General features: G+C 35.1%; 2 protein-coding genes across 2 annotated transcripts; both read right to left on the reverse strand.

Annotated features, from left to right (window-relative positions):
- Nucleotides 1-528: 528 nt before the first annotated feature.
- On the reverse strand, nucleotides 529-3,076 carry LOC120151119 (peptidyl-prolyl cis-trans isomerase FKBP19, chloroplastic-like). The gene is made up of 10 exons (XM_039163664.1): nucleotides 2,934-3,076; nucleotides 2,689-2,851; nucleotides 2,498-2,583; nucleotides 2,349-2,399; nucleotides 1,874-1,954; nucleotides 1,743-1,787; nucleotides 1,503-1,558; nucleotides 1,148-1,223; nucleotides 919-1,069; nucleotides 529-837 (listed from the first exon to the last, which is right to left on the reverse strand). The coding sequence occupies exons 1-9, from the start codon at nucleotides 3,012-3,014 to the stop codon at nucleotides 974-976; spliced, it is 735 nt and encodes a 244-aa protein (XP_039019595.1). The 5' UTR covers nucleotides 3,015-3,076; the 3' UTR covers nucleotides 529-837; nucleotides 919-973.
- Nucleotides 3,077-6,448: 3,372 nt separating this feature from the next.
- Nucleotides 6,449-10,239, reverse strand: LOC120151067 (glycine--tRNA ligase, mitochondrial 1-like). The gene is made up of 9 exons (XM_039163612.1): nucleotides 9,668-10,239; nucleotides 9,005-9,387; nucleotides 8,705-8,822; nucleotides 8,298-8,492; nucleotides 7,991-8,215; nucleotides 7,593-7,652; nucleotides 7,365-7,445; nucleotides 6,860-7,265; nucleotides 6,449-6,783 (listed from the first exon to the last, which is right to left on the reverse strand). The coding sequence occupies exons 1-9, from the start codon at nucleotides 10,178-10,180 to the stop codon at nucleotides 6,551-6,553; spliced, it is 2,214 nt and encodes a 737-aa protein (XP_039019543.1). The 5' UTR covers nucleotides 10,181-10,239; the 3' UTR covers nucleotides 6,449-6,550.
- Between the last annotated feature and the right edge of the window lie 5,485 nt (nucleotides 10,240-15,724).

Below are 15,724 nucleotides of genomic sequence, written 5' to 3' on the forward strand. Positions count from 1 at the left end.
GCCTATTGTCACGGACTTAATCGTGACACTATACTCTTCATTGGATCATTGCATCCGGCTATGTAGGTTCCTCATCGAGGAATTCCAGCATGCAAACTACAGAATACTTGCGGATTTACCGATAAACATACGGTAAGCACCTAAATCAACCACCATCGGCAAATAAACAAACAACCCAATGCCTACCATCAGGGATCGCCTCAGCTAGAGTGCCAGACTGAACCTGTCCAACAAGCTGCGCCTGAGACTTGCCCAATCTCATGGCTTGATTGCGACAGGTTCTGAATTACGCTTCCTTGGAGCAGCTGAATGAAGACAACATGCGGTATCAACCTGCGGTATCAACCTAGCCATTCACAATCTTTTCATTTCCTACTATTAACTCAGTCATCTATTTTCACTCATCCAACGGTCTTAAGTCTGTGTAAAACTCTTTTAGTTTTACACAATATAATTGGATCCTAGCCATATATATGCATATAAGGAGTAAAGGATAACAATTTATTCCCAACATCTGTAGATACAAGATAGAACCAGCAAAAAGAACAGTATAAATACATAGAACAATACACGAATGCTACAAAACTTTCTGGCACTGAATGAAGATTTGGATCGTAACAAAATTTGGTCATAATGGGCAATCTCAACTTTCTTCACACCATTATATTTTAGTTGGCAATATATAAAAATGTCAAAAAACAACAATAGCTAGAATTTGGAGTATGAAACATGGCCTCACTGCTTGCTTCAAAGAGATACTTTACATTCTTTGCTCAATGCTTTCCAATATTTTCAGCCATGGATGACAACTCCCAGTTACAGTATTAGAAAACTTCCCTGGGATAAAAAAGGAGACTCGTGATTCATTGTAATGGTATATGAGCAGCTCAAAAACATAAAATATCCACAATTTCTAACCTTGATATATTTTCGGTTTCTAGTTGTTTATGCAATGATGACCTTTGAGCCGAAATCAATTTGGAATGATTTTCAGGAGCTCAATATCAAACAGTAGAGTCTTATCTATAAACCCTTGGTTCCTTAGCACAAAATCTAATGCTCGTTGACCCTGTGGAAAACACCGAAAAAAAACTACATCATATGAACAAAAGAATAAAACACAATGAGTCAACGGCTTGAATTTTACTGAGAAGGTCGTTGGTTTGGGGGCACTTTTGTTGTAGTCATTGTCAGGATATCCCAGTTCTGGTGGAACTATGATCCTGCATCACTGTGAAGTAAACTGTGAAATTTGCATATCACACAAAAAAATAACTTAATCCTTGTTTGTTTTCGCTGTAAAATGTCAGGTAACTGCATCAAGTTAAAGACGAATGACAGATTGGACCACAAAATTATTAGCTCAAACTGAGTAAAAGCAGCAAAATGCACTTGAAACCATTGATCAAGATTGAGGATTTGACAGGATATTACAGAGAGGAGTATGCAATGTGTAAATACAATAAACAAGATTTTATGCATTAGAAAAGCATAGCAAGCACCTTCTCACACCACCAAGAGCCATTCCTGAAACTGCTTCCTCAAATGCTGGAATCACCTGAATATGAGATAATGAGAAAAACTTGTTCAAAGGTTTCATTTTTATATTGTTCGCTCAATATCCATCTAAGTCTCAATAAGCAGATGCACTATATAGCAGGAAGACTCAAATAATATATCTTCAACATTCTTGAGTTTTTATGGAGAACACTATTCAATCTGTTTCAGCAAAAACTACTCACCTCTTGGGATCCAAGTCTAAATTTGAAGAAGTCTTTGTCATCTCCCTGCATAGTTTAAACAGGATAAAATCATGAAATAATCAACTAATTTAGGATGACATGCAGAATTAGGATAGGAAGCGTTTATGTACCACAAAGGAACCGCCTTTGCTCTTGTTTCGAGCTTCAAATATGCGGCCATAATATCCTATAGTGTAGCCATCCCAATCAACCTACAGTATATAATTAATGGATCATAAAACTGCTTGAATTAGCTTAGACAAAAACAATAACAATTGTGATCTAAATTTGAAGGTATTAAAATCACTTCATGTTAACTAACAGATATACCATCCTACCTTATGCGCCAAACTCCACACCTAATACCTTCTAAAGGCATCCCACTTCATTGTTCTCGGACCTTCCATTTTTCCAATGTCCAAAGGTTCATTCCAGTAAATGAAACTTAGGTAAACAAGTACTAAAGTTAAAAAAATTTCCGATTATTGCATTCAGCTTGATAACATAATGGCTTCAACTGGAAGCTTACTGTATCCAAAAATTGGCATGACAAACAATTTACTACCGTTAACATGGTGTAAAAAGCATTTGAAAATTGTTGCTTACCACAACTGTTTCTCCCATCTTGGGTGTAGGGCCATCCCCCACCCGCAAGTCCTGCATTCTCATTGAAAATTTTATTAAGATATAAGAACACACACACCAATTAAACACTACTTAATTTTGAATTGATTTTTTTTTCTCTAGCAAATGACCTTGTACTGAAGACCTGATTCTGTTTCAGTGTAGTCTGGATATCTCATTTTGGTCTTCCCATAATCTTTTCCCCTAAGTGCAGGCACTGTGTTCCAAATTACAACAATTTGTGTTAGCAACATATAATTTTTAACCAAGAAGGTGGTAAAAATGAAATGCAATTTTAAGTGACAAAAGGATTAAGGATTACTGTCGGTAAATCCAGATGAGGCGGCCATTGCCGTTCCAATATTTCCGTCGGAAGAATGCCAGAGAGCGGCCGCGAGTAACCCAACCGTCCCTACTACCATTACTTTTCTTCGCTCAATCAGCTGAGATTGTTGCTGCTGCAGTGAAAAGCATGCTATTGGTCTCTGAAACCAAAGAACGTACATTTCACTTTGGATTGGGTAGTCTATTAGATAGAAGAAATTATGAGGAAATTGAAGGACGTACCACAGTTGAAGAAGCTCTTCCGGTTCCGACGGAGAAGGCGAGGGGTTGCGGCAGAAATCCAGCTGCTGAAATCGACGCCATCAGACGGTGAGAATCGAGAGAGAGAAGTTTCTACGCGCGAAGATAACAGCCTCAGCTTTTTGGATTGCTCTCTGCCCCTATATATTTATCCTTTTGTCTTTTCTTATTTTCTATTAGGAATAATAGGTAAATTAGGCCTTAAACTATACCTAAATTCCTGTTTCAACCCTTGAAGTATTATTCTGTTTTTTATATTAGGATCTCGAGTATTACATAAGGGAACAATGTCGTATTAGATGTCGTACTAATACGAGTCTAATCAAATTTAATAATTATTTTGACAGTTCTAAATCAAAAAGTTTTTGTCATGATATTCTCAAATCTCATATTATTTATATACGAGTTTTTTTAAGTATTTCAATATATTCTAATCATTCATTCATTTAGGGATTAAAGATTTATACATGTTTGCGGTCATCGTCGAATCCATTCGTACAAATATGTGTCTTTGATACGTATCGTCTATATTATTTCTTTTCTAATACGTGTCTCCTTTTCATTTTGGTCTTATGTATCATTAGCATGGTAAAATTCTTCTGAAAAACATGTTACGCCATCAAAGATACGCTTTACAAAACATGTAGTTTGAAAACCACTTCTCACGTTACGTCGAGTTGAATAAAATTTTTTTGAGCTATTCAAGTAGAAAAATATTCTTTATAACCTAAATTTTATTTTAATTTTTTTGAACTGAGTCGAGTTGCTTGTGTTTCTGTAAATTTAATTGTAAATATTTATAATATTATGGTACAATTTGACTCAAATTTAAATGGTTTTCTATAACCATATACAATACATATATATTTCTTCATATTTTTTCATATGTGATATACATATATCATATAAAAGTAAGAGATTCAATTCAAACTTGAAAATCAATCGTATAATTACTAATTTTGACTTATTCAAGTTACTAGTTGAGTTATTCAAGTTCTATTTTATAATTTGACTCGAATTTAAAATTTTTTCAAATTAAATTTATAAAATTATTATTTTTGTCAATTTGAGTGGAGTTTATTCGAGTCGAGTCGAATTTTACTCATCTCTACGTAGCACGCTTTTAAAAAAAGTATTATTTTAAACAATAATGTTTAGGTGTCATTTTGATAAAATAATATAAAAGGGTATTATTCCCATAAATTAGTCAAGAATACACTTGCAACCGTCGACGTCTGACTGGCTCGTGAAATACATGTTTATGATATGTACAACATTCATTATTTCTTTTTTTAATAAAATTCATATAACTTTTTTAAGCACATGTTTATGATATGTACTACATTCATTATTTCTTTTTTTTAATAAAATTCATATAACTTTTTTAAGCACATGTTTATGATATGTACTACATTCATTCATTTTTTTTAAATAAAATTCATATAATTTATTTAAGTGCTTGGCCTATTTTTTTTTTTCATTTTGATATTGGATGACATCAATATAAAAGAAACCGTCCGAAATACCATATCAATAAAGATATATCTTATAAAATATGTCTTTTGAATGACCACAAGAGTAAGGGTGTTCAATCGGTAGATTCGATTAACCGATCGAACCAAACTACACAAAATTTATTAACTGAATTTTTTTTCCTCTTTAACCGTTAAATGAATCAATTTTTTTTTAAAAATAATTGAACCGAACAAAGCTTGGTTAATTCGTTCAGTTAATTGAATTAACCAAAATTTATAAATAATATATTTAATATTTTCGGTTCATTCGATCGATTTATTCTATTAAAACCGAAGTTTAAACACACCTAAGTCTAAGTGATATATAAATAATATATAATATATTAAATATTAAATATTTTAGTTAATTCAGTTAATTAATCAATTTTGAACTGAATTAACTAATAATCGAAGTATGAAAAAAATCATTAACTGTTAACTAACCAAACCTAAAATTAGCGACCAATTAAACAAAAAGAATTCAGATCGATCAGTTAAATCAGTTTTAACCGACCTAGAAAAGAGTGTGATTTTGATAAACAATGTCGTTTGGGCATTATTTTGATAAATTGATATAAAAGTGGTATTTTTCCCATATATTAGCAAGAGTACGCATGCAACTTCATTGGTCAGCAGTAGCAATGAAAGGGAAGAATATAAAAAGTTGCATTAAGCAAACACTTTGATATTACATGATATTCAACGTTTAACATAACTCTCACCAGGCAGCAACCAAGATCCCGCTTGTTTTTTCCAGTCGCAGTGACCGCAAAACCTAAGGCGTCACCAACTTAAGAGTGTTTGCCTTGTCTTGCAAGGTGTCAGAAGGCTGTCAAAACTCGTCTTCAAAGATTCCACTCCCTCGTCTTCAAGCTGTGCGCCGACTTTGCCCCATTCAGTCCCCAACTTCTCAACTGCACTATAGAATATAGATGCCTTCAGCTTCAGACACGTTTGCGTCGATCGTCCTCGAAACTGTGTCGTTATGAAGGCTTGGAGAGCTTCGTCTGCCATGGTTGAAATCTGCAACACCACAAACACCGAATTATTCATCAACTCAAGTTGATGATGATAAAAATCAAAGCAAATTTATTTCGACATCAGATCAAGAAACGGAATCAAAACATCACCGTTTACATCAAACTGAGAAAGAGCGGAATTACTTACATCAAGGAGCTCTTGGAAGTTGGAACGGGGGTTGTTAATAGAGGACAAGGTAGAAGATGAAAGCAGCTTGGAGTTGAAACCGGGCCTGGCAGGTTAACCGATGAAGATATAGGTTTGAAAGACATTGAAAGAGAGCTGGATGGGTTGGGGTTAGAGAGCTTGGAAACGGTGGCCATCGATAAAGACCAGGGGGATCAGAGGCTGAACAGAGCGGAGGTTGGTGAAGGAGGCTCTTCAATATATATATGTTTCTTTTCTAAAATTTGCATAATTTTTACATCAAATAATTTCTCATATATATGATTAAAAATTATTCAATTAAGAGAATTAGGAAAGAATTTTTATATAAATTAATTAATTTCATTTTAAACTTTTTAACATTTATACATAAAAATGTGAAAAGATAAAATTTAATAACATTTATAAGAAATAATAATATTAATTCTCATTTAAGAATATTTTAATTATTTCAAACTAAATTAACACTCAATTAATTTAATCAAAGATTTTATGGTCAGTATAAATATCAGTAAATATATTAGTAGTAAACTTTTTAAAATCTATAAGCTTAATTTTAATATTAATAAAAAAAGATAAGTGATAGTTTTTTAACGTGTATATGATCATAATTCTTTAAAAGTGTAGTATAGTTGTTTCAATTTGAGAAAGTTGAAAGGTAGGAGGAAGGGTAGTTTCGGTGATACATATTTTACCTATTCCTAAACTGTGTTTAAATAATAATTTCAATTAAATTTATCAAAAAAATTATCAAACTATTATAAAATGATGAAAGCAATTGTTAAATTCGGATTTTTTTTAATACTGTAATCTCCATCAAAATTACCATGAAAACTTTAAACTCTCAACTCGGATATCTTGTTATTATGTCAACAAATGAGTGCTGGAATGTCTTAAGACTTAATCATCTGCCGACCCAGAAGAGTGATGCGGAAACTTTTCCCACACGTCCTCCCATGTTCGCTGTCCATCAGTCACGGACTTAACAACTGCTGCTGCTTCCTCCACACTAACACGGACTTGGAGCTTGCTGTCTCTCTCCCGGATCGTCACGTCCTCCGTTGAATCAACAGTAACGGCAAACGGAACACCGAGTTCATCTGTTCTAGCATACCTTTTCCCTATTGAGGTACCTGTAAATACCACAAGGGATCAAGTGACGAGTTAAAAGTTCAAGCAAGTAAGAGGCATCGTTCTTTAATCAAATACCTGTAATGTCTATCTTATGTGAGATTCCAGCAGCCGTCAATGACTTTGAAATAACTTTCGCAACATCCTCGTACTGTTGATTTTGAACCAGTGGAAATACAGTACATTTAATAGGTGCCACAAGAGGAGGAAACCGGAAAACATTCAACTGCTCATCTCCAGCTTTACTTGGCCTTGTGTAGAAAGAGTGCTCAAAAAGGCAATAAATTATCCGCCCAATTCCAAAGGATGGTTCGATCACAGATGGTGTAAAAACCCTTTGGTGTTCTTTCTTTTTCTCCTTTGAAATTGAGACCATGTTCTTTTTTATGGGCACATTTTCCCCAAGAGTGCAGACATAGAATTCCACCTCCCCTTTGGATTCCAAAGAAGCCTTCATTTCGAGAGCTTCTTTTTCATCCATTGCCTAAGCATTAAAAGAAATTTATTCATGGGTTGATATGGATGGGCAGAAAACACAGGGCATGAAATATTAAAACTTTCATAAATCTAGTTTATCGTTTACCTCCAAAGCTTCTACGACATTCTTTTGGTTTCCCTTGAATGCAAGGCCCAGCTCTTTCTTCACAGGAGCAATAACCAATTTCTGAAAATATATGAACAAGGCGCCAATTTATTTACTTCTTCTTGCAGTAGAACCTTACGGATCTTTTCTGTATTATAAATATAAAAATCATGCAATCTTAACAGTAGCCAAACATATGGAAAAGATAGGGATAATCTGCAAAAATACCTCCACTTCTCTAGGTTCTGAAAACTTCTCAGCAGCCACAAGCGGGACACCACTTTTCTCCTGACATAAACAATAAAATGATGCTGCGTCTATTTAGCATATATAATATTCGCATAGAAAAATAATAGTTTTTGTGTTTCACCTAGCTTTTGATAGCATGGCCAGATTACTCAAACTTAGCTAAGAAGTCACAACAGTAGGAAGGACAAAAACCAGATTTGTTTTGATAAAATTAATGGTACCCTCTCTGTGTTCCTAACAGAACACACTGTTCATATGGCGCTCCCAAACATAACAAAGGTGACCAGCCTAACCTCTTTAATAATGATAATAAGATATTTTAAAATCACCACATTAATAAAATAAAGATAAGATGAAGACAGAGAACAAGATCTTACCGAGTGAGCACACAAGTCATAAGCAGATCTGTCTGCAATACCAACACATTCAATCCAACCATATGAGCCTTCTATCTCAGCATCCCAACAATCTGCAGCATAATGGGCCATTTCATTGGCAAGATGCTGCCTGAACCGTAAACGGTCTTTGTCTATACCAAGACGAGTTAGGAAGAGAAAAACTCTGCCAATAAAGTAGCCAAGGGTTTCATTGTTGACAATTCCCTACAAGAAGCACGGTATCATCACAAAAGGGCAGGGTAAGGGATGTTAACAGGAAAAGTGAAATGGTCGAGCTTCGACCAACCTTTGAAACAGCATCACCAAGACAGATTTTCTTTGCAGATTGTCCAGACATTTGCTCGTCTCTTGGAAACATCAGGAACTCCAGGTCTGCAACTTCAGAGTATTTTGGATGAGATTTGTCTTCAGGATCAACAAAGTGCTCAATCTCTGCTAGAGTGAATTCTCGAACCCTCAAAAGCCCTTGGCGAGGGGATATCTGCAGATATAGAGCATGAAATATAATGTACATTAATGAGAAAAACTATCAACAAAGAAAGCAATAATCCAAGAACCACCAATTTATAGCAGGGGATGAGTCAACTTCAGTTGAAAAAAATCCAAGCAACAAATTTGCGCACACAAAAAATAACCAAATCCAACAAAGGATTAAATTGACATGTTTTCAGATTCAAAGACAGATTTTAAGACCTCATTCCGGAAAGCCTGACCAATTTGGGCTGCAGCAAAAGGAAGCTTGTTCCCATTATAATAGTACAAGTCTTTAAAATTCACAAAGATTCCTTGCGCTGTTTCAGGACGCATATACCTGCAGTAGACCAAATTAGTCATGATTCTTTAGATATAATGTTACATTTACATAGAATAATTACAGCCAAAGATAAATCGTGAAGTCGGAAAACTCTAGAAGCAGCAAAACAAGTAAAATACATGCTTCAACATCAACGCCCACATAGTTCACCAACAACATGCTAAATCAAAAGCACTTACCCAGGGCTCAAACCAGATGGACCAATTGACGTTTGGAACATTAAATTGAATGGATAAGGATCGGAGAGAGGATTCTTAGTATCCGGAGCAGTAATACCATACTCTTTGATCTTTGAACCTAGCGCTTCAGGTGACAGATCATCCAATGTAGCAAGTACATGCTTAAGCTCAGCAGCCTTCTCTGCACTGATGGTGAGGTCTTTTTGAAGCTTCTCATTGCAAAAGTCCTTCAGCAAGTGATCAGCTCGATAACAGGTTCCAGTTTTTTCATCCTTAACCATAAGGTCAGTAAATTTTTCAACATGACCAGATGCCTTCAGGACAACCTCAGGTGTCACACAGGGGCAGTCAACCTCCAACATGTTCTCTTCCAGAACAAAGTGCTGAAAATAGCAATTCCAAGAAGCTAAATTAGAACTGTTTTGAGTTTAGTGTATATAATCGCCTTACGAACTTACATAAGGAAACTAAGGAAGAATATACGATCAAACTGACTTTAATTTGATTTGAAATAATCAAAACTGAAACAGATCCAATTTGAATAAAGTTCAATTTATATTATCTATCAATTCAGTAAACATCCGCACGAATCCTAATTCTTCACTAATGTTGTCAAAGTAAATAAAATTCTCTAAAATTCCAAGAGCAATACACATGCAATACCTGACGCCAGAAGGCAAGAACGTTGGATTTAACAGCGCAACCGGGCGGCCCGTAGTCATAAAGCCCAGCAACGCCCCGATAAATCTTGAAAGACGGAATGTAAAATAAACGCCGTTCCAAAGTATTCACAGCGGCTTGACGGAAGGTTTCCCTGCTAAGAACACCATCACCATCGCCAACACCAACAGCAGCCTGGAGCTGCTTCTCGATCGACGATTTCTCAAGCTTCAAGTTGTTCAAGGCTTCGATTGCAGCGTCGATTTCCGGCTTGGAAGCCTTGGCGGCTTTAAGAGCTCTCACCGTGTTGCCATGCGCTTCCACAGCTGATAGCTTCTCCGCCAGAGCTTTGCGGAGAGATTCCTCCGACGCGGCCATGGATGGCAGTTGGGAATTGAGAAAGAATGGTACGGTTGAGAGTTGGGGTTTGGTTGGGAGGGCGTTTAAGAGGCGTGAGATGATGCGATTGTGACCACAGGAAACGGCCGAGGAGATGAGAGGAATTAGAAAGCGCATGCGAATCCGGCGACAGTCAGCCTATGAGTTGAGTGTGCGTGTAACTAAAATAGGGTTTTAAAAAATGAAACATGCAAATGGGTGAAATAACTTTGGGTAAAGTTCAAAATTAAAATTAAATTATCGGTTAATTTATCGAAAAAATACATTTTCAAAAAAAATTATCGAAATATACTAACAAATTTTTTTTATCAAATAATATTCTTTTGTTAAAGGCGTTGAAATGTCTTTTGAAATTGTCACACCTCAAATTTAATTTAAAGTTTATTTAAATTATTTTATTTAATTAAGGGATTAAAATGAGTAGTTTTGAAAGATTTTGGGTCAACATCATAATTTTGGGAAGTTTATGGATTTAACCCTGAATTTAGCCATTTTTTGTCAGTGTTAAAATAAAAAAAATGGGAAGTTGGTGACTGCGATCGTTTGAACCCGAGACTCAGCCATCCCTCTGTCATCTAGCCTAGGTTACTATTTATGATTAATCTAATAAATATAGGTATTGTATTTTCATTTGGGATATAACCTATTTTTTCAGAACCTTCCATCTTCTTATGAAATCCCTAAATTTCCCCAAACCCTAAAATCCTTAGTGTCGTTGTGCCCCTTCACCGATCGGCCAGCTCCAACCGCCGTTGTGGTGTTCCGACATCACCAGTTGAATCGGTGTCCTTTCGCAACCGTCCCTAGTCGTCAACGACCCCGAATTAGTCGTCAATCATTACAAATTAAGGGAGGAAAACACATCGTCGCCATTTTCCCTCCCGATAACAGTCGAACTAGTCGTCCCCTCGCCTCACCGCCTGCACCACCTAGCTCCGCTCCTTTGTGCTCTCAAAACCAACCCTTGGGTTAGGTCGTCATCGTCGTTTTTCTCCATCGCCGGCGTGGGTAAGTGTTTCGACCCTTTGCTTTTGTTTATGATGGTTTTAGCTGATTTTGGATATTGATATGGCTTGATAATAAGGTTTGGATGCTCCGGGAGTAGTCAACTGCCATCTCAGACCTTGTCATCGCCGTCAAGCGACGCCGCGTGAGCATAGGGCTCCTCCCCTAGTGATGTAATTGGTTTGGTCATGCATCCGAGACATTATGGGACGTGGAATTAAAGTTCTAGGGTGATCAATTTGAGTTTAATTGGTTAACCGATGTGGCTCGAAAATTGAGATAATATTTTACTACCATATGCATGCTTTAAGATACGTGTTGGTGATTTGTTAATGCCTGATTAGAGCTATTGGTCAATTACACAGAGTTAATTATTGATGGACTCGAATTGAATATGATATAAAGACAGTAAACCCAATAAGACTCAATTGACTCGTGTAAGGAACTAGAAGATCAATAAGAGATAAATCTAAGTTCATTGATTTAATCAGTAAATCAATTAATCTCAGGACCCGTAAATTATGATTAATCTCGTTAAAGGTTAAATGTCAAAAATACTTGGATAAAAAACTATAAAAATACTCGTGTGATGTAAAAGACAATGATTGTCTCTGAAAAATAATCCTTTTAATTGATCGAATTACTTTGAAAACTCATAAATGATCGGGATAAACTTGAATACTAAATGATCTAAGCACCCTCAATGACCTATAATTAAGTGTATGGCTTGGATAAGTCTGGAAACACTGATGAACTTATATGTTGTATCGTCCATAAGGGTTATGAACCACAGATCAAACAAGTCAATATTTTTTGATACCGTTGCAATGCAGAAATGAAATAAATACCATTGGAATACATGTTTGTCTCCCTAAGATCCATTCAAAAATGATTCTGAAGGTGATCAGTTCAACTAGAGCAACCAGTATTAAGAAGCGAATAATGGTGAAGTACCTTAGTCTGAAAGATTGGCAAGAATTGCAGTGTTGAGATGGGTTAGTTTAATTTGACTTGAAATCCTGATAATTTGATATAAATCCTAAATAATATAAATTTTTGTTTTACTCTCATTGGGTTAAATTACTAAGAATTCTTTAAGAAACCAAAATGTCTAAAATGCCTCTGATTGCCTAAATAATGGAATCACTCCTGTCATATCTGAAATCTCAAGTAACTCTGATGTAAAGGATTTTGAATACCTTTCTGATTACTTAGTGCCTCCAAAAAATATGTAAATAATATATGATCTTGATAAATCACTTCCCGAATGACTGATGAATCCATTAACTATCAAACCCTCTTTTTATAGGGATCTCATTTATGAAATTCAATCAGTTTGCAAAAGTTTCGTGTTTTCATCGCTTGATAATTGCTAAGTACCTCTACAAATTAACTGGACCCTCTAGTGTGTTCCCTATGTGCTATATGATTATTTTATCTGTTCTGGAATGTGATTTACCGAAGTTACTGATTTACTGTTTATGAATTATGGCTACATGATATGTGCTCTCTGGTTACCTGTTTTCACTGGAAAATATAATCGTTCTTGATTTATGGATCATGAAATATAATGTTTATTGTATGAAGCGATTATTGTGATATTGTCTGGGTAAGATTCTGGAGTATGTAGGTTCAGCTCTGATCAAGTTGGTAATTCCTCATGCAAGTTCAGCCCCAATCAAGCTGGTAATTCTTTATGGACCTAAGGTGGCCCTTGGGTAGGCCCAATGGGCCTAGTAGTAAGACCTTATAGACTCTAAGGTACTCACTTAGGGTGGCTCATCTGCTGTGTGCATTGGGTAAGTCCTTATGGGCCTGAGGGAACACCCCTCATGTGGGCTCTTACGCTTCAACTAAGGTAAGACCTTATGGACCCAAGGTGCTCCCTTAGGTTGACACTTACGCCCAATGAGCCTAGGGTAAGTCCTTATGGATGCAATTTTGGGGAACTTCATATCAGTGTTTGGTTGGAGGGTATTATCATGGTTTTAAAATATGTTTTAAAATACTAATGTTTTTAAAGGATTTGTACACATTTCTCTATTTTTTGGAACACACTAGACTCCCCAATTCAATCTTCTGAATCTGTCTCTCTCTGAATACTTCCTTCAGACAGTAAATTCATGTTTGTAACTGAAGACTTAGCTAATAGAATATGAATTCACCGCTAAAATCTGATGATGTCTGTAACGTTAAGAAAATTCATGCTTTACTTATACCTGATGGCTTATTGCATTCATCTGGTAGTTCAGTATTATTGAGCTTCCCAAAGCTCACTCTTTACTCACCATTTTAGGTTAAAATAATTGATCCAGTGCAGCTATCAATTTCAGTTTTGGGAGTTCCTTCGGCTTTACTTGCAGAGTACAATACAATGTGTAATTATGGGGCGTGTAGGTCACATTTGATTTTTTATATACTAAGTCTGAAACTTGTATGATTTTAATTTTATTTGTAATATATGAATGATTTTCTGAACTTGTATTTTATTTATAAATTATTTTTTCTTGAATTTTTTGTGGGTCACTCTAGTGGCCCTAATGTAACACCTCTGATCGGATCGGGTCACCTGCATCAATATGAAGGTGTTATAGAAATGTTGATTTTTGAAAAGGTTCTTTATTTATTTGACATATAATTTATATGATTTTTTCAATGCTAATGTTATTGAAGATTAAAATGGAAAAGAAATAAAAATAAAGTCAAAAACTATAAAAAAATATTAAAAAACAGACAATGTGGTACCTGTAAAGATATGTATTTACACAAATAAGAGTCGAGCGATAGTGATGATGTGCATGTATTTATTAACTTTGATCAAACTCATATCAATATATCAACTAAAAACAATTTTGAATAATGAGATTCCGAATATTTCATAAAAAATAATTATCTTTAATTGTCAGAATGATACAAACCCAGTTAAATTGTTTATTTTCGAACAAAATTCATATGATTACTAATATGATACAACAATTAAAATATCAATATAGGTGCCCATGTAATATGTATCTTCGACACGTATAACACGTTGCTTCTTTTTGAATAAATTTCATATAATTTTTAACTTAATTTTAAATTATAAAATGTAAATATGTATATAAAATTTTAAACTACCCCAAAAATAAACACCCCTAATATAATTAAAATCCCTACAACCCATTTTTCCACTCCCTCCTTCTCAACCTCCCCACTTTCTATCCCTCCTTTGTTCTCATACGATACAATACAACATTGAAGTTCTATTCCTCCCCATCAATGTGTTCTTCAACTGCCTCTTTGTTGAAAACATTTTGATGTTTCGATATAACAAATTAAGTTAAATGAATTTTAAGATTTTACAAAAGGTTTTCTAAAGTATATTCGATATAATTATTCGAATATCAAAATATTACTCCAAGTCTTTCAAAGTTAATTTTAATCCTTACTAAAGTGTAAAAATATGTTAAACAAATTTACAAAGTATTTCGAGCCTTAATCGAGTCAAAAATCATTTCTTAATTAAAATCAAACCAAAATGGGCAGATTGCCCAGAGGGAACCGATTCCCCCCCAAGGGGGTACCGATTCCCCTTTGAATGGTTTGGCTCCGAGAAATAATAGAATGCTCGGAGGGAGCCAATTCCCCCCAAGGGGGTACCGATTCCCCCTGTTCAAAGGTAAAAATATTTGAATTTTACACTAAGGGAATCGATTCCCTATGAGGGGGTACCAATTCCCCCAAGCTCCAAGCAGTTTTATTAATTGTTTTCACACTTAAACGGCTCCATTGACTCCACTAATCATCCCCAATATTCAGAATCAATTGAAGGAGTATTTAAACAAGCTTAGAAGCTATTGATCAACAACAAGAAACAACAAACAACAAGAAACAACAATCAATAAGAATCAAGAGAGAATCAAAGAGAAAGCATCAAATCTCAAGTTTGAGCATTTTCAAGCCTATTTCATTCAATATTCATTTTTGCTTTCAAGAACACTTATTGTGCTCAATTATATTATTCTTATGTGTTCTTTCTTTGTTCTAAAATAATGCAAACATCTTTCCTTGTCAGGATTTTCTTGTAAGTTTACAAAATTTGTATTGTTCTCTTTGGGAGAGAGTGTTCTCAAGAATTTGTGGTATAATTCTTGAGGGATTTGTAAGGTTACTCTTTGTTCTCAAAAGAAAGACAAATTAGTGAATTTGTGAAAAAATCCTTAGTGTGGATAGCTAAGGTAGTGGACGTAGACTTTGGTTGAGAAAGTCAAACCACTCTATATCGCTGTGCAAATATTTTCAATTTTCTGCAAAAGCTTCCACCGAAATTTTTATTGCCAATTCACCCCCCTCTTGGCCTATTCCGTCGATCGATTAACTCAACTATTGGTATCAGAGCTTGACTCATTTGAAGGTTTAATCGCCTCTTGAGTATATGCGGGAAGAGTTACATCGATAATCAAGTCATCAATTGCCTCCACTTCAAACTCCGACTTCAGTCTTGATTCATTGGCCGTTAATAAGCATCCTTTCTTCAATGGAGCTAATTATGCTTATTGGAAGAATAGGATGATGTATTTCATTCAAGAAAGTGACATGGGAGCATGGAATATTATAGAAGACGGATACATCAAACCTTACACTCATCCAAAATTGTGGAGTGAATGAAATACAAGA

The sequence above is a fragment of the Hibiscus syriacus genome, unplaced genomic scaffold (genome assembly GCF_006381635.1).
Source record: "Hibiscus syriacus cultivar Baekdansim isolate YM2019G1 unplaced genomic scaffold, ASM638163v2 tig00111027_pilon, whole genome shotgun sequence".
In the NCBI taxonomy this organism is placed as follows: domain Eukaryota; kingdom Viridiplantae; phylum Streptophyta; class Magnoliopsida; order Malvales; family Malvaceae; genus Hibiscus; species Hibiscus syriacus.

Coding starts and splice junctions, on each gene's coding strand:
- LOC120151067 (XM_039163612.1), bottom strand. CDS start 10,180: ATGCGCTTTCTAATTCCTCTCATCTCCTCGGCCGTTTCCTGTGGTCAC. Junction 8,823..9,004: donor CCATCTGGTTTGAGCCCTGG/GTAAGTGCTTTT, acceptor GGTCTACTGCAG/GTATATGCGTCCTGAAACAG. Junction 8,493..8,704: donor GTCAGGCTTTCCGGAATGAG/GTCTTAAAATCT, acceptor CTATATCTGCAG/ATATCCCCTCGCCAAGGGCT.
- LOC120151119 (XM_039163664.1), bottom strand. CDS start 3,014: ATGGCGTCGATTTCAGCAGCTGGATTTCTGCCGCAACCCCTCGCCTTC. Junction 2,584..2,688: donor CTCATCTGGATTTACCGACA/GTAATCCTTAAT, acceptor TTTGGAACACAG/TGCCTGCACTTAGGGGAAAA. Junction 1,955..2,348: donor AGATGGGAGAAACAGTTGTG/GTAAGCAACAAT, acceptor TATATACTGTAG/GTTGATTGGGATGGCTACAC.